This window comes from Aquila chrysaetos, chromosome 1 (genome assembly GCF_900496995.4).
Source record: "Aquila chrysaetos chrysaetos chromosome 1, bAquChr1.4, whole genome shotgun sequence".
NCBI lineage: Eukaryota > Metazoa > Chordata > Aves > Accipitriformes > Accipitridae > Aquila > Aquila chrysaetos.
Genome location: NC_044004.1, coordinates 36,316,199 through 36,338,352, shown reverse-complemented (window position 1 = coordinate 36,338,352; position 22,154 = coordinate 36,316,199). Strand labels below are relative to the sequence as shown.

Sequence of the window (22,154 nt, the reverse complement as noted above, 5' to 3'; positions counted from 1 at the left end):
AAAGCCTGAATGCTGGAAAGTTTACAACAAGTACTTCAGCTTTATCTGCTGCTGCAGCGTCCCCTCAGCCTGACGATCAGTAAGCTTCAGGATGCAGCGTCCTTCTGGTTTCTTAAAGCAACCCTGTTGCTCATTTGATATCATGCTGATTGCGTTGCTGGTGCTTGTTTCAGCAATGCAATGCACTGCTCTTGACTTTGTACACGATTCTGTTTCATGTAAACAGAAATACCGATAAGGAGACTCCCCCCCCCCCCCACCTTTACATCTTGTCTTATTTGCAATGTAATAGTTTATTGCACCAAAAAGTCCTTCCAGCCCCCTTCAGCTGAGTTTTTCAGCTACAGTCACTTGAGACCATGGCATGCACCAACTCTAATGCCTTGAAAAATCTGGATTGATGTCATGCATATTTCTCATACTGAGGAAGAGAAATGCAGTATTAGTTGATGATGTCTCTTCTCCCTGAAGAAATCTTAGCTGTTTTTAAGGTAGTTGCAGATACCTTCTGTAGGTTGTTGGTGTTACTGAATAAATACTTTGCATTCCTTTTGGTTTTCCTGCATCAGCTTGATCAGCTTTATTTGGACTTCTGTATCCCTTACATTTTGTTCAGAAAGAGATGGAGAATTTTGCAGTGATGGTGTACATGTTCACTCACTTTCTTATCATGATGTTACAGATTTCTCTTTATATGTGATATTAGCAAAGTTAATATGGGCGTGGGTAATGTCCTTCAAGCATCTCTTTGCCCAAAGTTTGGCCTGTTCTAGGACAGTATCTACAGCTCTCATCAGACAGTGTGGTGTGTTGCATGTGGGGTTTTTGGGGGGTTTTGTCTGGTTTTTTTTCTTCTCTCCCTAAATGAGTCAACAGCAAGTCAGTGAGACCTTGGAAAGAATAAAAACTGATGAGGATATATATTTTGGTGTAACAACAGTGCATATAACTTTTCTACCTTTGAGGAAAGTTTCTGGTTGGTGTTTGTGTTGTGGTTTTGCTGGGGGTGTTTTGTGGGCTTATTTTTTGTTTTGGTGGGGTTTTTGTTTGTTTCATTTTTTTTGTTCCTTATGGCAGAGGATTTACCCACTTTTGTTCACTCTGTGCACTTTCCTTTCTTACTAGCTGTCACCTGCTTAGAGTTTCTGGACAAGAGAGGGCAGTAAGTGAGATAGAAGAATAAAATGCAGGTTCATACCATTCATATAATTTCTGGTATGGATAATTTATTTATCTGTAGATTTCAATATAAAATTGGCTTCCACCTCTGACTTATTGAATGTCCTTATCTGTGTCTGCTGCTAATGCGTACATAGTTAAAGTCCTTCTCAGTAAGATATCTGGAGTTTTGGTGGTGTTTGGGTTTTCTGGGTTGTTTTTGTGTTGTGTGGGTTTTTTTTTTTTTTCTTTTTTAGCACTCTGAAGGTTAGCCTCAGAATTTTTTTCTTGTGTTTGTCCTTTACTTGTGCCTTGCTAGTAGATAGTAGCATTCATCATAGGTTTTTGTATTTGCGTTCTTGTCCAGAATATTTCAAAGACTTTCTCTATCATTAGAGTATATTTCACACCCTGATTGGAATAAAATAAATAGTAGTAACTCTTTCACAGTGAACTACCAGAAAACATATCTGTATCACAAAGAGCTTGCAGTGTGACAGCTGTTGTGAGCTTGTGCGGGCACAGCTTATGTTAGGGGTGTTGTGAAGGACAATAGGCACATTTAAAGAAATAATGCAAGGCAGGTGTTTAGGTCAGGGGTATCTTAATCTTGGTAGCCCAAATATTTTGTATGTTTTGAAGTTGAGGGGAAAAAAAAATCCTCTCACTGCCTGTGAGTAATGTATATACTCTGATATGTTCTGACATGTTTTGAGGTTGATTCAATATATGCCTTCAATATATTGATGCTCTATGCGGTTCATCCTGCCAGATTACATTGTGTGTCCAAGGTCAGAATTTATCACTAAGTAGTACTTCAGTTTCTTACCTTTTCTCTTCCTCCCTGATACCAGTTTTGAGCAAAAACACTCTCATGTTTGGTACCCTTTTTTACCCCTCTTTTTTCCTATTGAATCCCATAATGTCTTTTGATTTGCAGCTGGGAATTCATAGCATATTAGATGTATTCATTTAAAGAGTTTCTTCATGTGCAATTTGCATTTTCTTTTTCATTGAGTAATGGCAATTTCAAATAGTGAATCCTTCAGTGCACTTCAGTAGAAAAGGATTCAGAGATATAAGAATTTCTGTATCAGGTCAAACCCATGATCAGGCTCTGAGTTTCCAGTGTCAAAAATTATACTTGTATAATAACTTGTTCACTTGAGAAGTTTCTTCCGAATTCCTGTTAGTAAGTTTATTGATTTATATCTTAATACATAGGCTTGCTTTTTTTTTTTTAAGAAATCCTAGGGATTGCTTAAGTGTCTGTAAAGGTTGTTCACGTCTCTTTACTATTACTATGATCTGCTCATATGTCCCTTCTAATCTTGTTAGATGCATGTAGGGGGACAGCAGGCTTGACATTTTTGTAGGCAGGTGATTGCTCTTAATTTCAGTGGAAGTTGTGTGGCTATATGAGACTGAGCTCTGGATCAAAGATTTTTTTTTTTCCTGCCTGGTTTACTGGAAGGGTGACTTGCTCTCCAAGGTGCTGTTGCTCTGGACAGCAATTGCTAGATCCTGTTTTATTGATGTATCATGGGTTGAGCTTTAAGTCTATAATTCTCCAAAAAAAAAAAAAAAAATTGAAAGACAATGTTGAATTGATACTTGTGACATAGCTGTTTCCTAGTTTCTTTTCAGTGACTACTTTTAAGAAAGTCCTTCACCCATTTACAGAGTATGTACATTTTTTGTTTTACTTCCCTAAAGGACTTCCATTTTTTCATACTAGGCCAAAATGACGAACTAAGCTGGACTGAAGCTAGAGCCTTTTATCCACTTAATAAAGGTATATTCCCATCAGTGATGTAAAGGCTATTTTCTTTTCTTCTGTCTGGTTTTAAGGCATCATACATATAAGAATACTGTCCTGGGACAGGCTTTGCTAGGCATACTGAGCAGCTTCTAAATAAGCAACCTTGAAATTAAGGATTCATTGTAATGAAACAATATGAAACTGAGTAAGGTGAGTCTTCTAAGATAATGATAGTACAGATTTCAAACTACATACCCATATAGCTTTCTCTGCTCATCATTTTGGCTTTCGTAATAGTTCTAGCTATGAAAATGGATTTTTGTAAATATGTAGCAGTGTGACATTTTGTTTTCTTTTTTTCTTGTGCTGTTGAAGCTTCCATATAAGAAAACAATTACTTTTAAGAGATTTTTCTTGGTTTATTGTACTGTAAGATCATTGGTTTTACAACTTTTCGTACCTGCAAATATACATCCTCTGAATTTAATGGCTGTGCTATGAATTTATGTATAAAGTAGCCTCCTCAGAACTGTAATATAGTCTCTTTGTTTATAGTATTACTAACCATCATGTTTGAAGCAGGCTCTTGCTCTTTAGATTGGTATTTCATTTGATTTTTGTGCCAAATGTTATCTTTCTACCTAATGCAATCAGAAAGAGTACAACCACCTTTTTTTTTTTTTTTTTTTTTTTTTTTTTTACTGAACCAGGGCCCAGAGGGAAGCTGTGTCAACTTTCTTCATATCACTCAAGTTTTGAGGTTTGGGGGGGTGGGGGCACAAATTAGGCATCAGAGTAGTAGCATGATACACAAATTCGTCACTGCATACCATACCACCTCACTAGCTTCGGACAAACTCCTGTGCCAGTGGCATGGCATCATTTTCCCCTGGCGTTAGTGAAAGGTACGCTTTCTAACTCATGCCAGAATATTTCTGGATGTCAGTTTCCTATTTTCTCTCCCAGTATGTCCCTGCCTTGATGGAAGGAAATGTTCTTTTCCTGACAATATGGCAGACTGAGAGTTGAAAACTAAGTTATAAGTAGCAAATGTTTAAAACCAATTCGTCCTTCTGTAAACTCGTGGAGTGGTCTGCTGCAGGCTGCAGAACTAGAATAAACTCTGGTAGAGGCAGAAACAAAAAAAAACCCTCTTCAGAGTGTGCATTTTAAGCCATAAACCTCCTGTCCTGTTTCGGATCTTACTCTCTGTCATGATAAACTGTAGTGGACTAGGCCACTGTTTGTGAAGTTCAGACAGCAACAGCCTAGGATACTAAATGAAGCTTGAAAATCACTTGCACATGTGGAACAGCATGTACTTAAACTGGTTCTCCAGAGGTGAAAGGCCAGAGTGTTCCCTACTGCACAGCCTGTTTTCTATTTCAAAATACATGGGTATATGGGAAATCTTCTTATAATAAACGCTCTTATTTTAAAACAATTTCCCAAAGCAATAAGATATGACTGTTTTTGTACAGTTTGAAGCCTTTCCTAACTGCACAGTCAGGGAGCAGGAATGGTTAATAACTTGGATCCTGGAGAACTTTTCATACCAGCTTTTGGTTAGTCTGATAAATTAGCAGTACCCTTAGTTTTTCCTGGCAAAGGAGAAATCCTCTTTCCTTTTCCTAGCTGGTATGACAAACAGCTCTTCTCATGCACCTGCCAGAGAGAGGAGGAGTGGGGCTCTGGTACTGTACCCCTCTCCCAGGCGTTACACATTTCTAGGGCAGGAGTACGTGGGAGGTGGAGAAGGACGTTCCTAGAACTGCTCCCCACCTACCCCAGCTTTGTAGTTGTTTCAAAACAGTGATTTGGGTCAACTGTCCTCTCATTTTAAACTTTCTGTTATGTGAAAACGATAGCTCTGGTACTTTTCCCTGCTGTTTGGGTTCCGAGTAGCAAACTGCAGCTGATAAGCATCTAAAATTTTCTGTCTGCAGGCTCGGGAAGCCAGGAATGTTCTGTCTTTTTTTTTTTTTTTTTTTTTTTTTTTTCCTTCTTAATCTTTCAAGAGTGATAAATTTGTTCTGAGAATACTGCAGAAACTGAAGACTTGAACCTTCTCACCTTCTCCAAGAAGCTTCCTACTTAGCAAGTGGGGAGTAGGTCTTAGAGCCTTTTAAAGCCTATGTTAAGGATCTGATCTCAATTAACAAGCAAATAAGTGGAAAGTAAATTTTTTACTGAAATAGTATATTTCAGAACTGTTTCATAAACTTCTAAGTAAGTTGGAAGTAGAAATTGAAATCTATTTGTAAACAAACTTGTTTAATTACAGATGTGCTTGTTTTCATTTGAGTTTTCATCTTATCTGGAATTTGTTTACTGATTTTATTGTTTTCCTTTTAATTTTCAAAAATGTAAAGGAGGAGTTGGGCATATATAAAATAATGACTAATGTTTCAAAAAAATCTAACGAGCATAATGAATGGAATGAGATGCTTAAGTCACATTAAGGTATTGAAGGTACTGTTCACCTTCATTTTGAAAACTCATGTCTGTAACTTGTTTGCAAACTGACATATATATGTATTGACTTTCCATCTGTCTTGCTAAGATTGTGATTAGTGCATTGGTTACATGAAGTGTTGCTTCTGTCATAGTATTTCTACTGTGCCTTTGCCTATTTTACAGGGGTTAGATATTATTGTGACTAGGGAAGAAATTTGTTGTCCTTTATTGGTTTCTTTGTGAGCCTGATGTAATGACAGCTCATGTTTTAATTGTGGTTCCTAGCCAAAAACTAAGTTGCAAAGCACTTCTCAAATTTTGTGCTTAATTGCTGTACTTCTCAAATTTCATGCTTAATTACTTTTATGAGAGTTGAAGGTTTTCTGAGAGGATGTGTTTTCCTGTTGTGTATGGAAAAGGGTTTGCCCTTCTGTTCTGACAGCCTGTATAAGTTCTGATGGAGAATGTTAAAGCTGACTGTGAGGAAGGAGTTTTTTTTCTTTTCAGCTCATTCACTCATCAGTAGTTCTGCTCCCTATAATAGCTACAGTCAAACGTCACCTCCAAATTGGGCAAGCTGATGCCTTATTTGGTTTAAAGTTAAAGCCCGTTTTTGGCACTGGAAACTAAATAAGCTCATTCCAAAAGAGTAAAGTTGGAATGAAGTTAGCAAGGCTCTGTGCCAGCAGGTAAGTCCGGTATGCTTCATAAATTAGCACGCTGACATTTACATAATTTTTTTAAACAATACAATTTTAAATAATATAAAATTTTAAACAATATGTTTAACAATATATCTGTTAAACAATTCTCTGAAGTGCTTGCTGTTCAACATTACCTGAACAAATAATGCATAGAAATTGTTAGATTTATGAAATCTCTTTCATAATACATATTATAGAGCGGCATTCAGGAAATGGTGGAAATACTTCATTAGGTGTGTAATGACATGTATCTACAAGAACCATTAACATAACTCTTCAGACACTCAGCATTGCCTCTAATAAAAGCAAAGTCTCATTTTGTATTTCTGCAATAATTAGTCCTATTTCTTGATTTAATCTGTGATTGTATGCATTTAGCTATTGCTTAATCCTTTTTTACTACATGGAAACTTTAACCTCCTTGTCTTTTCCAGAGAAAAGCTTATCATATTTATTAAAGGAATGGTGAAGAGATCAAGTGGGATCAAGAGACTTATCTCGTGTTCTTTCCAAACCATAGGGGTAAAATGTGAACATTACCACTAGATTATTACCAATAGCTGGTGATAATTCTTACAAATGAGCTTTTCTCTGGTAGTGGCTACAAACAGGCATGAATGTGTGTTCTGGCAGCTTATTGCCCCATATAGCACTAACAAGCAGATGTTGCTGCCTTGCCTGTGGACCCTGGTAGAAGCAGGAGTGCTTTTTGGTGGCTGTATTACTGTTTGTCTGAGACACTTTGCAGTACTTGGGGTAGTTTCTCCACCCTGGACATCTTGGGAGGGCAGAGACTGTAGAGCATCAACTATCGTTATGCTTTTCCTGGGTGCGTGGGCTGAAGATGGGAGGGGTGGCTGTGTCTGTGTAGGCCAAAATAAATGTATGAGTGCTTTTGGTATGCCAGTAGTAGCTAACCATACATCTTTTCTTGTGCTGGGTTACGTGATACAAATCAAGTATTGGCAATGCACAGAAGAGAAGAGGCTATCCGGCCATCCTCCTGGAGGATATAAGGTGATGAGGATTAGGGAAACGGGCAGTGGAAGTGGTGGAGGTAACATCAGTTCTTCTGAGGGGATATGTTAACTTGTAATTCAGGAAATAACAGTAATTTTAGATCCTTAGAAGCTGTTGGCTGACTGTGTTTCAGATGTGACCCAGTTAGCTTCTGCTGTGTACATCTTGCTTAGGCATTGATTGCATCCTTTCTTTTTGGACATGCGTTTTGTCATTGCTATCCAAGTCTCAGTCATGGGATATGAATTACTGTATCCACACTATTCAGAGGCTAAAACTGGTACAGAATGCTGTGGTATGTCCCTGCTATGTTAGTTTATAGGAAAATATGCTGTAATTGTAAAAGTGTGATTTTTAATGTGGAGTGACTACAAGCCCTGCAGAATTAGCCGCCTTCTACTCCTTAACTAATCAAGATAAAAGGTAAATTACAGGAAAAGGAATGTTTGTGTGGAGATTACCTATGCTGCTACTGGAGAAGGAGGTGATTTTATTCAGTAGCACTTGACGTGACAAAAATTTCAGAGAATTTTGCTAAGTTCAAGACTTTAAGACAGACCCATAGTATCATTTGTGTGACTAGAGAAACCTGTCAGGCAGAGGTAGTAGCAGTGCTACTTTAGGAAAAACTGCTTTTTGAAGAGATTAACATTTCTTCTAGCCGTTACCAGATGATAAGAGAAAGGTTACTCTTCTTGGAGTGGTAAAACTGTCAGCTCAAGATCCTGTGTGTAGTGTAAGTATGTCTCTCCCCATGGAAACACTTGTGTGTGTGTGTATGTTTTCTCCCTTCTAGTTTATTTTTGTCAGTGAAAGTTTATATCTGGAAAAAGATCTGAATTGAAGTGTCAAGAAAAGAACAGTGATTTCTTGGTAAAGAAGAAAACGCTCATGTTTGTATGGTTGTGATTTGTACTTTTTTCCTGGTCTAAGCTTTAGCCTTCCTCTAGATGATCTTTAAAGCAGATTTTTTTTTTTTTTTCCTGTCTATAATTTTAGAATTGTTATCCTACTTTTGACTTATTGAGAATGCCTTCCATTGTAAATAACAGATAATAAAAGTCTGGGGATGCTACTGCTATCTACAAAGTACCTTTATGGAAGACAGAATAAGGTAGGAGGCAAAGCTGCCCATCCTGTCTGGGGCTTCTTCTGAAGTTTGTCTCAGTTTTCATTCTAAGCAGTTCTTTTTAGTCTATACCTTCATCCTCAGCTGTAAAATAATGCTCTTTGATAGGGCTCTTCAGATTTAGCAGAAAAGAGCGAAGTGCCTATACACAACTGTACTCCCACAGCATGAATGCCATTGAGAGCATGTGCCTGGTGTTTCCCTTGGGCTTGCTGCAGGTTTTTGGAGGGATGTAGGCAATAGGATACCGTAAGGACTTGGAGTGTGGTCCATGGTGGCTTATTCTGTATCACTGAAGTTGACAGGTTTTTATGTCAACTGCTGTCTCTGTGTTTGTGCGCATTTCTGTGTGTGAGAGAAAGATACCTTTAATAATAGCTATTTACAATTGTTTTGTATTAGTCTACTGACCCAAAACCTCTATCTGGGAAGCTTAGAAGGAATAATAATAAAAAAAGTTTATTCTGCCTTAAACTTGAAAGAATACATGGATTTTTCTAAGTACAGAGCAGTCCAGGGTTTCTCCAAAGCATGTGTCAAATTTTTAGATCAATACTTTGATCTATTTTGTTGTCTCCCAAGAGATGAGACTCCATACACAAACAAATGATGAGATCACATGTAAGGCCACAATTGTCGTCTTGTGTTCTATAAAGTACTGTATTCAATATCTATTTTTCTTTAACCTTGTGGCTTGGGTTTAGCATTTTAACAGCAGTTGCTATGGAAGAGTTAGCCATGTTTATTGGGTCATTACAAATGGCAACAGCTGAAAGACAAATATGGTATTCTGTTTTAAGTATAAGGTGGGCTCAGAGCCAGAGATCAGCAGCTTCAGAATGTAGCTAGCCACAAAGCTGGATCCTAGGGTCCTGACGCACACTGTAGTTACTCGGGCGTAACACTTAAATTTAGCTTAATACTTTAAGTATTTTCCTTGTTACAATTTTGATTTCTTTCTGCTTGTTAAGAGGACCCTGTCAGCTTGTTCATGGCCATGAATTAGTTTCTTAACAGCAAAAGAAAACACTGAATGGAAGTATATAATTATGCATTTCACACCTTTTTGCTTCCTTTTGTTTAGTGAATGTAGGAGTAAGTGCACAGGTTTAAGAAAACATTTGCAAAAGTTGGCTGTATTGTGAGAAAGTGTACAACTCCAGCAGGGACAAACCAGCAGAAACATAACTAGGACAAACTTCTCAGTTTTATTGACGTGTAATTACTCCATCTGAAATGGTCAATGTGAAAACTGGCAGATATGCATATACACAAACAGACTTAAAGCTGGTATTCATACATCCACTATTGCTATACTCCAGCATGTGGGGAGTTGTTATAATTCATACCATAGTTGGGAACTTTTGCTCTTGAAGTTTTCTAGTACCATAGAAATCCAGGCCAGAATTTGCGTGTAATCCTGCCACAGCTTTTCAAAGGATAATCCTCTATCTACAACGTGAAGGCAGGTAAATCGTGGTATATACAGCTAGTGCTTTGAAATGTGAGTAAACCTCTCCCAACAAAAATCTCTCTGGAAATAAAGATCTGGAAACTGTCTTGCTTACAATCCTTACCCCGCCCCCCCCCCCCCAGCCGCACCAAAAAAACTGAAAACAAAACAACATTCAGAAACACAAAAAGAGTCTCCCTGAAGCTTGAGTTTTTCGTTTGCCTGTCCGTTGCACTTTGGCAATTTCTATTTTGCACTTGCCAGAGCTTAAAAGTAACTTGCCAAAGTCCCTTCAGGTGAGGGAATGTCGGGATGTTTAAACTCGGGACTCTCTAACCAACACCATAGTTACGTGCTGTGGGAGCTGTTAGCCAGCATCCATTTTATGGCCTGATGCAGGAGACCTCTTCCATCTTTGGAAGTTCTGGATTTTCAGTAATGATGACCAAGACGCCACAGGTAATGCTTTTGGTAGACCTCTCAATAACGTCACGGCAAGAGCCAGAGCGCAAGACCTTGAATGGGATAAAACAGAATTGCAGTGTTTTTCAGTTGTGAAATGTTTCGTACTTCCATGGCTAGCTGCCTTTCTTTCAACAGTCCTCTCGCCTCTGGGGCTGGCGGGAAGAGGAGAGCGGTAGAACAGGAGGGAAAAGCAGGACAGGTCGCCCTTCAGGGCGGGCAGTAAGAGGCCCATGGAGCCTGGAGAATTTCAGAAATGGCTCGACTTCTGCCGAGCTTGCCGTAGCAGTTTCTATCTTCCCCTGTTGATACTGCTCTTTTCTCTTCCTAGCCTGGCCTGACTTTAACAGTTGCCTTTTGTAAGGCTTTCCTGGGGAGGTATCGTTTGGGGAAGCACAGGGGGTGTGTGGTGAAGGAAGGAGGTTGGCAAGGCTGGCTCCATGAAATAGGCCAATGTTTCCAGGGCCTGAAACAGCTCTCCCTGGTCTTGTCTGCTTCTGATGTCCCAAATGGATTGCTCTTTCTCCACCAGTAATCACCCTGCCTCTCTGGTTTTGTTTTTGGGTTTTACTGGGGGGTTGGTTTCGGGTTTTTTGGGGGGGTGGGGAGGTGGAAGACTAACTTAACCTATGTTTCTGAAACATCTGCTGTTTCTGTATCTGATGTACAGGATGTGCCTGTGAATATGTGTCTATAAGTGACACAACTTATTTTAATCTAGTGATTTTCTTTCCCCTGTATTAAGGCAATGGTTAAGACCTTAAAGGACCAAGGACCTCTTAGCATAAGTGTTGTACAAATAAGCTGCAGAAGGCTGATTCCTGTCTCAAAGCCTGTACTGTTTATGACCATGCAATGACATAGACAAACAAAGCAAGAGTGTGTTGCAAAAAATGGAGAGGGTTTGGATAGTAAACAGTAGTTTCAGGATGCTACCATTTATCAGTAATGTGTGCTACTGAAATGTTACTTTTCTGTAGCAAATTAAAACTCAGCAGTTTTGTAATTAACACTGTGATGATCAGAAATTATTATCTGAGACTGATGTAGGTTTGGGCCAGTTTCTTTCTCTGACTGCTCTTCTTTAGAGCTCCTTAAATGGTAGGTACAAAAATTTTGTACCCCTCTATAGAAGTCTGCTTGCTTCAGCACATAGGTATGGATTGGTGGCTAGCAGAGGGGTTTTTTTGTGTGTCCTAGATGTTTCCCTGTGGTTTTGATTGCATATGGCTTTCATACTTTCTGCTTCAGATTGTGTGTAGTGCTGCTTTGTGTCTTGTACCTCAGAGTTGGCTGCAGGAGCAGTTGAAGTGAATCTATAAATAGTTACTAGAACTCTTCCATGGCATATAAGTTTTGCCCTCTACTACCTCAGATGTACTGGACACATTCATTTGTTCTCTTTTATGGTTTAAGGAGGGAGGGGTTGATTCTCACCTGTTCAAACATTTCCAGTTACATGTGAAAAAAACCCCTATCTATAACAGATGAATCTGTGGTAGTGTAAGAAAAGCCTTTAGTGGGTCTTAAGCCAGCCAGTATTTGTACATGTTTCACATTACAGTTTGGAGCGTTGACCCAGGGAAGCATGAGTTGGGTCATTGCGTGCTTGGAGTTTATCTAGCAAATCACAGTGACAGAAGCAGCATGATGACCCACTTAGAACGACATGTTCAGTCTCTTTGGTGTTCCCCGTCTGCAGTGCTGGTTTCAGTTTTATGCTTAACTCTGTGTCAAGAAAAAAAAACCTTGATGCAAATGACTGAAGGTTTGATTATTATTTTAACATGACAGTCTGTTTCCTTGGTTCTGAAGTGGCACTTGTAGAAAGTCTTGAAATAAAATGGAAGCATTTTATTTTAATGTAAGACAGCCAAAAAAGTCATAAAGGACCAGATCCTTTAAGATATTTAAATAGCCAACTACTGTTCAAATCAGTTGGACCTAGAATTAGGCACCCAAAGTGGACCCACGTGAATACAGGACCCTCTCTTGCAAAGGGGAACAGTGGCTTGTGACAGAGAAGTGTGTATCCTCCTTTTTGGAGGGAAGTGTCAAGAGTCGCTTTGTGTAACTCTCTGGTAATTCTTCACTGGTAGAATAAATAATTACATTATTCTTGGGGTATTTTTTAAAGTGGTTTACTGATTTCTCGATGGATGGAAAATGTAGGAGGATTACTTTGTTATGCATGTATGTGGGTGATGAAATAATGGCTTCCAAGTTTGTGTTGGCAGCAAGAAACATAAATTTTTGAGGTGTGAGTATCTGTACTGAGGATAAGCCTAGCAACGCATTTCTGGTTGTCAGTCAACATTCCCCCCTTGCCCCCCCCCCCAGTGTCACTCGTGATGTAATGCCATTCTGCTGAAGCGGAACCCTCTGTGGACCCGATCTGTAATTAGATGTGACATCGCTGCACAAAGGCTGCTCAAAAAATTGCTACGAGATAGTTATTATAGGCATTGGAGCTATTTTATACTAAGAATGCTTTCTACTTTCTGGTAATATTAAGTAGTCTGTTAACACAGAACTTTGCTCCTTCTCTATGACTCTGGAAACAGAAGTTAAATACTAGAAGGCATAATTCTGTAATGCTTTATATATGGGATTCACATGGATGCAAATGAAACAGGAACTGGGAATTTTGGGTGCAGGTGCACAGTGTAACCAACCAGCAGGATTATGCTAAAAATTGTACCTGCAGGATTGTTCAGGCTCTTCCCTGGCTTTGTAACTGCATATTAACCTAGAAACTTCTGTTATTCTTTTTATGTTTCAGAGATGACACAAAATACATGAATGAGAGCCTATATGTCACCAGTATCACTTTCTTTGGTCTAAACAGTATCTGACTCAGGGTAGTGCAAGCAGGAATTCATTCATTCTTTTGTTTCCTTTTCAGTGGATCTCTCTCATATACTGCATATGTAAAAAAAAGAAAAATGTAAAAATATTTTTAATTTTCAAAGGAATGTAACTTCACTATATTGATGAGAATAACAGAATCTATTGGGCAACTTTTAGTTAGGACTTAGGAACGTAACTATCTGGCCAGAGCAGGGAGGATAAAAGTAAAATGGCATTTTTTGCATCCAGTCAAATAAATAACATGATGTTGGTTACCTGTAGAGTTGCAGAAGAAAGTCTTATTAAATTCATCTTCCCTGCATACTGTGTATGGATGAGGTACCAATTTCTACCTGTTGGTCTGGCAAGTTCCCTGCTCTATAAAGTGGGTAGATTCAGGTCTTGGTCTGATATTTGTTGGATTAACAAAGGGTTCTGCTGTGTGAACATGTTTAAAAATTGAATTATTGGCCCTTTCAATGTGCTTTTGCAACTTTGGAGCCACATACGGTTTGACTTTAAGCTAACTTGCCAGTTAGGTACTAGAGAAGGAAAGTATCTGCTGTGCAGGGTAGTGGGAGCAGTTAAAGAAGTGGTTTCTGGTCTCTGCCTGCACTCATACTTTTCAATATAATAAAACCAACCCAAACTGGACATTCAGTTGCTTCAGTGCTTCTCTCTTGTGCAGTTTTCTTTTCAAGCTAACATAGAAACTGTATTACCAATACTGTGGGACCTGTTGACTTCAGTGGAGCTTGCTGTTAACAGGAGCAAAGGCCGGGTTTCACCATGTAACTATAAATGCTGTAAGGGAATATACTTAGCAATGACCTAAGGTCCTTCTAGAGCTGCTGACTTCATGTTTCTAGCTTCCCATTGGCTCATGCATTGCTTTTTCAAATGCACAGGAAGCACCTCGTGCTCCTGTCGGGGTTCTGTACATCAGCATTTAAAAGCAACTAGTAAATACCAGGCATCGCAGAATGACAACATGCTTTGCTTTGGCACGGGTGACAATATTAAACCTGCTAGGGTGACCCTTCGCTTAGTTTTGGATATAGAACGTTACCCTGAACTGCTCATACCTTGGTCTCCTTGGCTTGCTGGTGTCTTATGGGCTTTCTTGTTTTAAGAGGCCTTTGCCTCAACAGCAAATGCACGGCTTGCTGCAGGGTAGGCACTGGAATCTACTGGTTTTTAGGGACACTCTGGTTATGTTACCTATTATCTGTAATGTAGCACAACTATGCAACAAACTTGATTTCATGTGGACTGACACAGACTTTTCTTAGTCTGCTAACACAGCTGCCATGTCAGAGCATTAAAAGAAAATCGTAATAGAAATCAAGATGCAGGGAAATTGGTTTCATATGTGATTTTCTAGAAGAGTCTGTGAATATCTGAGGCTTTTAATTGATTTGTCCTGGTCTCTTCCCAGATATTAAACTGGCTGGCCTCTAATTCCCCAGGTGTCTTTTCCTCTGGCCATAAAGACAAAGCACCACCTAGTCCTGTGGGGTCTCCTTCATGGATTTATAGGGGTGTATACAAGGAAGCTCAAAAAAAATCCTTCAGTCTGTTGCTTAAATAGTGTAGGCAGGATTTCAGCAAACTTAGCAGGTTTGAATATATTTGGTTTACCTGGATATAACTTCAACACTTCTCTACTTTTTGACTAAAACATTAACACTACAGTTTTTCCTGAAGTGTCAATGACTTGTTATTCTTACTACAATGGCCCATCTTGTCCCTTTGTTCATTCCCTCTGCAGTTAGCAAAGAGGATGCCATTTCACCCCTTAGGCACTCACACCATTAACCATCCAGAATTTCTTTATATTAGTGAGACTACATCAAGTAGTTGGTGTTAGGAGGCTAGCTTTTATAGAAAAAGACTATTAAAGCACAGTACTTTCTAATTCTTGCAGTTCTTACAGGTATATGGCACAAAGCAGTGCTTCAGTGATGTCCCAGATCCCACACTGGGTCACCCAGCAAATGGAAAGGACAAAGCACACATTCGATTGTAGCTTCCAGTATTTGGTTATAGGGCTGTAAGGAGATATGCACGTGGTGGGTTTAAGCTACCTTAGCATAGGAAGGGCACGTTTACCTCAGTGATAATAGTACTGACTAAATTAGGCCTTGTCCAAATTGAAAGCATTCCCAGCACCAACAGTGTTTGTGCTGACAAAGGAGTTTATCTGCTGGAGTTTTAACAGCAGTCCCTGGTCTTAACCTTCCTGTAGACAAAGTTAACATTTTAAGCTACATACTCATGTATTTATTTAGAGGTGTCAGTGGTTTTGCATTTTCCAGCCCAGCTATTGTAAAGACAAAACTGAGCATAAATCAGACTTGACAAAATCGACGATTCTTATGCAAATGCAGGTTGTTGTTGTGCTGCATTCTTCAGTGGTAGAAGTACGGCACATGCAGCGTTTGGGAGAAGGCAACCCAGCAACGGCAGCCGGCGTGGCTTGGAGCAGAAGGACCAAAGAGCTAGTCTGAGGTACCAGCAGTAACCAGTGAAAAAAAACAAACCAGAAACCACCAAGCTGTTGCTTGTTTGCTTTGCTTCTTGTTGCAGGTTTTGTTTTTCTTTGAACAGTTGTTCCCTGCCAGACAGAGACATTAGTATGGGCTAATTCAGTTTTGCAGGCAGAGTACCAAGTGTAGGATGCTCCCCAAAAATCTGTGTTCGTAGAATGGTTTGTGTTGGAAGGGACCTTAAAGATCATCTACTTCCAACCCCCCTGCCATGGGCAGGGACACCTTCCACTAGACCAGGTTGCTCAAAGCCCCGTCCAACCTGGCGTTGAACGCTTCCAGGGATGGGGCATCCACAGCTTCTCTGGGCAACCTGTTCCAGTGCCTCACCACCCTCACAGTAAAAAGGATTTTTTTTCTTAATATCTAATCTAAATCTACCCTCTTTCAGTTTAAAACTGTTACCGCTTGTCCCATCGCTACATGCCCTTGTAAAAAGTCCCTCCCCAGCTTTCCTGTAGTCCCCCTTTAGGTACTGGAAGGTTGCTATAAGGTCTCCCCAGAGCCTTCTCTTCTTCAGGCTGAACAACCCCAACTCTCTCAGCCTGTCTTCACAGGAGAGGTGCTCCAGCCCTCTCATCATCTTCGTGGCCCTCCTCTGGACTTGCTCCAACAGGTCCATGTCCTCCTTATGCTGGGGGCCCCAGAGCTGAACACTGCTTCAGGTGGGGTCTCATGACAGCAGAGTACAGGGGCACAATCACCTCCCTCAACCTGCTGGTTATGCTACTTTTGATGCAGCCCAGAATGCGATTGGCTTTCCGGGCTACAAGCACACATTGCTGGCTCATGTTCAGTTTTTCATCCACTAATACCCCCAAGTCCTTCTCCTCAGGGCTGCTCTCAATCCACTCATCACCGAGCCTGTATTTGTGCTTGGGATTGTCCCGACCCATGTGTGGGACCTTGCGCTTAGCCTTGTTGAACTTCATCAGGTTGGCACAGGCCCACCTCTCAAGCCTGGCAAGGTCCCTCTGGATGGCATCCCTTCCCTCCAGCGTGTCGACTGCACCACACAGCTTGGTGTTGTCAGCAAGCTTGCCGAGGGTGCACTCAACCACACTGTCCACATCGCTGACAGACAGTGCTGGTCCCAGTACTGACCCCTGAGGAACACCACTCATCACTGGTCTCCACTCGCACGTTGAGCCATTGACCGCAATTCTTTCTTTGAGTGGGACCATCCAGCCAATTCCTTATCCACACAGTGGTCCATCTGTCAAATCCATGTCTCTCCAATTTAGAGACAAGGAAGTCTGCTAGAGATAGGAATAACCTATTTTCCTTAAATCTTGCTTCTATGCTCTCACTTTACAGAGGAGTTCTTGTTTTGCTTTTCTTGAAGGATTAGGGTGTGGGAACTTTTGCCAGGTATAAAGGGTTTACCATTGAGTGTTTTACCTTTGTGCTGCTGGAGTGAAGGGTGGCTCTGGTAACAGAAAAATTATCTCAGATTAGCACAGTCAATGCAGGAAGTCCATAATATTGCTCTTGCAGTCAAGTGTTTTAGGGATGACACTGAAGTGGAACAACTGATTGCTGTGTGGGCAATGCTAGTTGCCCATCTATATAACCAGTGTATGCTTGGTGGTAGAAAAAAAATCTCTGTACAAGGCAAAACTATTTGCATATAAGCTTGAAGAGTTAAGTGCTTTGCAACACTTAAGTAATACATTATGTGTATTTTGAGAAATAATGGGGGAAACAGTTGTGTACTCCAAGCAAAATTTATTAGAAGTCTATTCAAGAAAAAAAACCACAGAGACCTTTTGCTTGTAGGAATTCAAAGTCAGTTACCTGAAAGCCAGGTATGAAAAACCTGTATTTTTCTAAAATCAGATACAGAGTAGAAACAGTACTTTTTAAATATCACAGGCAACAGATATTTAAGTCTTCAATCATAAATGGCATCAAAGATAGGTATTAATCTCACAGCAAAGCTGCATGCAGATCTAGTTTAAAATTGAAAGCCTTTGAATATAAAGCTTTTGCCATGAAATCTGCAATAATAAAGGTATGCTGCACAAAGATGTTTCTTTACCTTTGTCTTAATGACATTTCTCAGTAATAAAGACATATGTACATTTAGATTTGGCTGGTAAACCATATTTTAATTAATAAAATTTTGCATAAAATGCTATCTTACAGAATTGCACTATCCAGATGTGCTTATGGTAAATAGAGCAAGAAAAGAAAAATGCAGTGAAGTGTTCTGTATGTGAAGAGGGCAAAGATCAAATAAGGAACTTAATTTTTTTTAAAATCAACAACCAAATGGCTCTGTACAAAAAAGCAAACATATGTACAAAATGCTACAGAGACTACATACATTTTGATAATTTCAATCCTTTACCCACGAGAAATGCAGTAGAAGCTTTTGCCATCTATAAGGTGCTGAAGAAACCAAATCTGAATTTTTATTTTTTATAAAGCCATAGTCATTATCATCCTGTGCCTTAATTTCATTTGCTATTTATGCTTACCTTTGCTTATGGAAAATGTATGTTTTCAAATACTTGTTTCATCCTGGAAAAAAAGAAAAACCCACCTCTAAAATGTATCAGTTTTAATACTTGTGACTTTTTTTTCCCTGTACTAAATTCCTAAAAAGAATGTGTAACTCAGGTTTCGTTAACATACGTATATATATATAGTGAAGTAAATCAGTACATGATACTTTTGTGAATATTTTTCAGGTGGCTATGTTAGGAAAAAAAAAAAACCCAAACCAACAACCGTTTGCACTAACACTGTTTACTTCCTGCTTCTTAAGATTTCCTGATACATAAAAACACTAATCTCTCAAATTTCATGTTGCTTACTATTACAACATTTTGATTACAATCATTTAATGTCAGACATCAGTAGCAGGTTATTATTGTCTATGCTTATATCATTGTCTGTCTCTTCATTAAATCCTCTTTCCCGAGGTTTTATGCCTTGTGCATTTCTTGCCTTTTAACAGAAAACACTACAGCTTTATTAGGGAAAAAAGAAAAAAAGGTTTAGCCAATACCATTGCACCCGTTCAGAACACTTGCAGTTCTTCCATTTTTCACTGCGCTTGCTGGAGATTTTACAATCACTGTGCATATGTTACAACATACAAGTGCAGGCAAAAAATTTATATTATAATTTGTCATACATTGTAAACCAGTACAATAGGCAAACCTGTGATACGGCAAAGTGAAAGCAACAAATGCTGCCAAGCTAATAAGAATGTGGAAACTCAAAAAATTTTTTAAAATATAGTAAACAGCAACTTCCCCCTGTATTACATGCATGCTGAAAAAATCCCATCAGACTTCATGATAGTACCACAAATGTCCAAACCAAGAACAGTTTCCCACCCTCCCATGGCAATTCATCTGTGTACCTGTCATCAGGCTTTTCCTATTGTGTTTCAAATGAAAAGACTTTAAAGCAGGGAGTATTTAAATGTTGAAATGATTCCTCTTGTTTCAGAAAAGCTTAGTTATTCACACCGTGGTCGTTGCTGTAATACTGCTGGAACGGTTTGGCGGGTGGGATGGGATGAGGATGAACTAGATGGCCTCTATCTGAGACTGCAAGCAAGAAAACAGAAGGCCAGCGTAGCATGTTTTCTAGCAGCTTTATGCAGATGTGTTGCAGAGATGCAGCATAAATAAGTAGAAAAAAAAATTCACAGCCTCTTGACATAGTTTCCAGGGAAAGTACCAAAGAATTTGGTTCTTCTCGAGGTTCCTGAAATTAGAAGCAATAGATGAAAGATGGGAATAACAACAGGAAATCACTATGTAAGCATGGCCTTTAAATTTTTATGTTTAATATTGCACAAACAGAAATATCTACAGCTCTTTATAATATAACTTCAAGAAGTTATTTTGAATTTCATTTGTGAGTTTTAACCAATTATAACTGCAGGAAGGAAAAAGCAAATAAAGATGCATATTTGATTAAATTGTTAGGCCTGATTAAAAGCTGTGCTAAAGTTTTGACTTGGTACATAGAAATAATTTAATTTCAACAACATCCCAGTCTATTTAAATAATAATTTGAATTTTTGAAATGCTGAGGACTAGTTGGGTGATTAAGTTAGCCACCGTGTGCATGAGGGTTTATGGAATGATTAAGCCAGCCTAGTTACGGAATCTCTCTTTGTTCAGCAATACTTGGTTCTCACAAGTAGTCAATTCTGTAGATGTATTCATGCAATTAAGTTTTACATTACCTGGTCTTTATGAAGAGAGCCTTAATACATTGTCCATTTTGTGTCACATGAGAATGACAACAGTGCTGTACAACAAACTGGAGGCACATGTCAATTTGTGTCCATCAATTCCAAAAGACACAAGTGTAAAATTGCCCACTAATTTCAGTGGATTTTGGTTGGGATTTCTCCTGATAAAGCCAGGTTCAGGTTTATTACACTGAATACCAAAAATTACTTTGTTTAAAAGGCACCAAGCGAAGAGGGCAGCAAAGGTCAGGGAAAAAAAAAAAACTAAAATGAAAAAGCAACCAAATTAAAACATACCCACAAACCATCCATCATCACATTTTTCCATCACATCAATGACATCTCCCTCTTTGAGCTCCAATTCATCTTCGTTCCTAGGAGTATAGTTATATAGAGCCTGAAACCTTAAATAGGACAAATGATGCATTTTAAAAAGAAGTAAGAGTTCTTTGCACCTTTGCTGAAGTAAAGGAGCTGGTTTAAACATTAACTAGTAAGTAACACTTCTTGCCAATATAGGGGAAAAGGGTTTATTTTGCCTGGTGGACTTCAGGGCTAGGTACTTATTATAGTAAATAAACAAAACTGTATCGGAAAGGTAACTCAGCAGACACTAAAGGCTGTGGGGACTCAAGGCAAGCCTGATGGCTCCTCAACCAGTTTCTTTGAACACAGAATTCTAGTATTTTTGTTTTAGCATTATTTTATAGTTGAGTCACCAAAACGGAGGACTTCTAGAGGGGAGTCTGCAGATGCGCTAGCCCCTTAACCTGCTGTGATCAGTACCTAAAACTGGCTCTGCCTTTAAGCTCCGGAAAGCTGAACCTAGTGTTCGCATTCTCTGCCGTACAGAGCAGAGAGCCGCGCAGCATTAGCGAGGTGCCAGGCGTCCTTCCGCAGTCGGGGTGCCCAGGGCTCTCCTGGCTCACGCGCTGCCGCTGTGACGGGGGGACCTCCCTGGGCTCCGCAGTAGCAACTGCTGAGGACAGGCTTGGCACTATAGGAGCTCTGCCTGTAAAAGAGGTGCCTTCCTCTGGGGGGAAGGTAGAGAGTAATTGCTATTTGGAAACATACAGCTGTAACCCCTTCCCTGGTTAAAACTGATTATATATATATATATATATATATAAATATCTCTGAGAGTGAGGGAGAGGCTTGAATTGAATCAGAGGACACATAAGGATGGAAACTCAGAACAGTATTCAGACACCGACTTGTACCTCCACCCCGGCCAGGGGCTGCAGATTGAAGGATGTAAGGTGGATAAATGGAAAGAGGTATGAGATTACTAAATCTATTATCTTTCATTCCTTGTCAGCTTTTAATTGAGTTTCTTGGAATTGAAAGAATGGCAATAAACTCTTAATAGGGGGAACTGAAGGCGCTTTGGCTGACAGCCCATGGGAAGATTGCTGCAAAAGCCCGTGAGTTCTGCAGAATCAGAATCTGCCTTTTTTCCTAACCATCTGTGCCCCAGCTATGACCAACCACATGTAAGATGCAGGGTACAACCGCAGAAATGGTACAAAGGAAATAGTTTTAATTTCAAAATATCAAAACAAAACATAATCATGTCCTTTTTTCCCTCTTAACAACAGACTTTAAAACCTTAATGCCGTTACACTTCCTCCAATAAAAACAAAGTAACTCCCCCTTTGGTGTGTTGGTACTGAATATTTCCATTAGCCCTGTACCATTCAGGCAAAGTTTCCATGGCTTAAATGGGATGTTTATTTCAGTAAAAAAATCCTGCTTCTGAAAGTCCCCTTTGAAAATCCTTTATACAGACTGGTGCTAGGCTTAGTGTAATGATGGTCACCTTGAATAAGCTACACTTATTTTTCACATTACTGGTTTGGAGAACAAAAAAACAAAAAGACACTGTTCCAAGAAAAAAAAAAAGATTTTAACTCAATTTCTCGTGATTGGCAGTTATCTCCCGAAATCTGAAAAGTCTAATTTTATATTTTAATCACACTAACAAAATGGAACGGGACTGGTTATTTAAGCAATTACCTCTCATAATTTGTGTAGCAGGAGAAAGAACAATCTGTGCAAAAAATTAAATGGCAATAACATTTTCTGTCATGCTTATCATTATTCCAGGAAAACAGAGCTAGGATGATATTCCAAAACTGATTAAATGCAGCTTCCAAAGCTACAGGAGTTGCAGATGTAATGTGTCATGAATAGGATTCAAGCCAATTACTTTACTCAAATACAGTAACAAGAGCTTCCCAATTAGCACACTTTGTACTTTAGAAATCTAACCTTAGTCATTTCTAGAGAGTCCATTTTAATAACTTCTTCATAGTAATTTCATTCTTTCTTTGCTAATCTAAGAATTTCTTAAATATGAAAACTCCACTACCATTTGTAACACTAACA

At 39.3% G+C, this 22,154-nt stretch overlaps 1 protein-coding gene across 21 annotated transcripts in view; it reads right to left on the bottom strand.

Annotated features, from left to right (window-relative positions):
- Positions 1–17,255: 17,255 nt before the first annotated feature.
- SORBS2 (sorbin and SH3 domain containing 2) overlaps positions 17,256–22,154 on the bottom strand; it is an 87,571-nt gene continuing 82,672 nt past the window's right edge. For 18 of the 21 annotated variants that reach the window (XM_030000318.1, XM_030000492.1, XM_030000229.1 and 15 more), the window contains 2 exons: positions 20,064–20,170; positions 17,256–19,270 (listed from right to left, as the gene is read on the bottom strand). In XM_030000318.1, coding sequence (XP_029856178.1) covers positions 19,209–19,270; positions 20,064–20,170 — 169 coding nt within the window. In that variant the 3' untranslated portion in view covers positions 17,256–19,208. The remainder of the gene's footprint in view (positions 19,271–20,063; positions 20,171–22,154) is intronic. The other 3 variants (XM_030000404.1, XM_030000662.1, XM_030001262.1) reach the window with 1 other exon arrangement.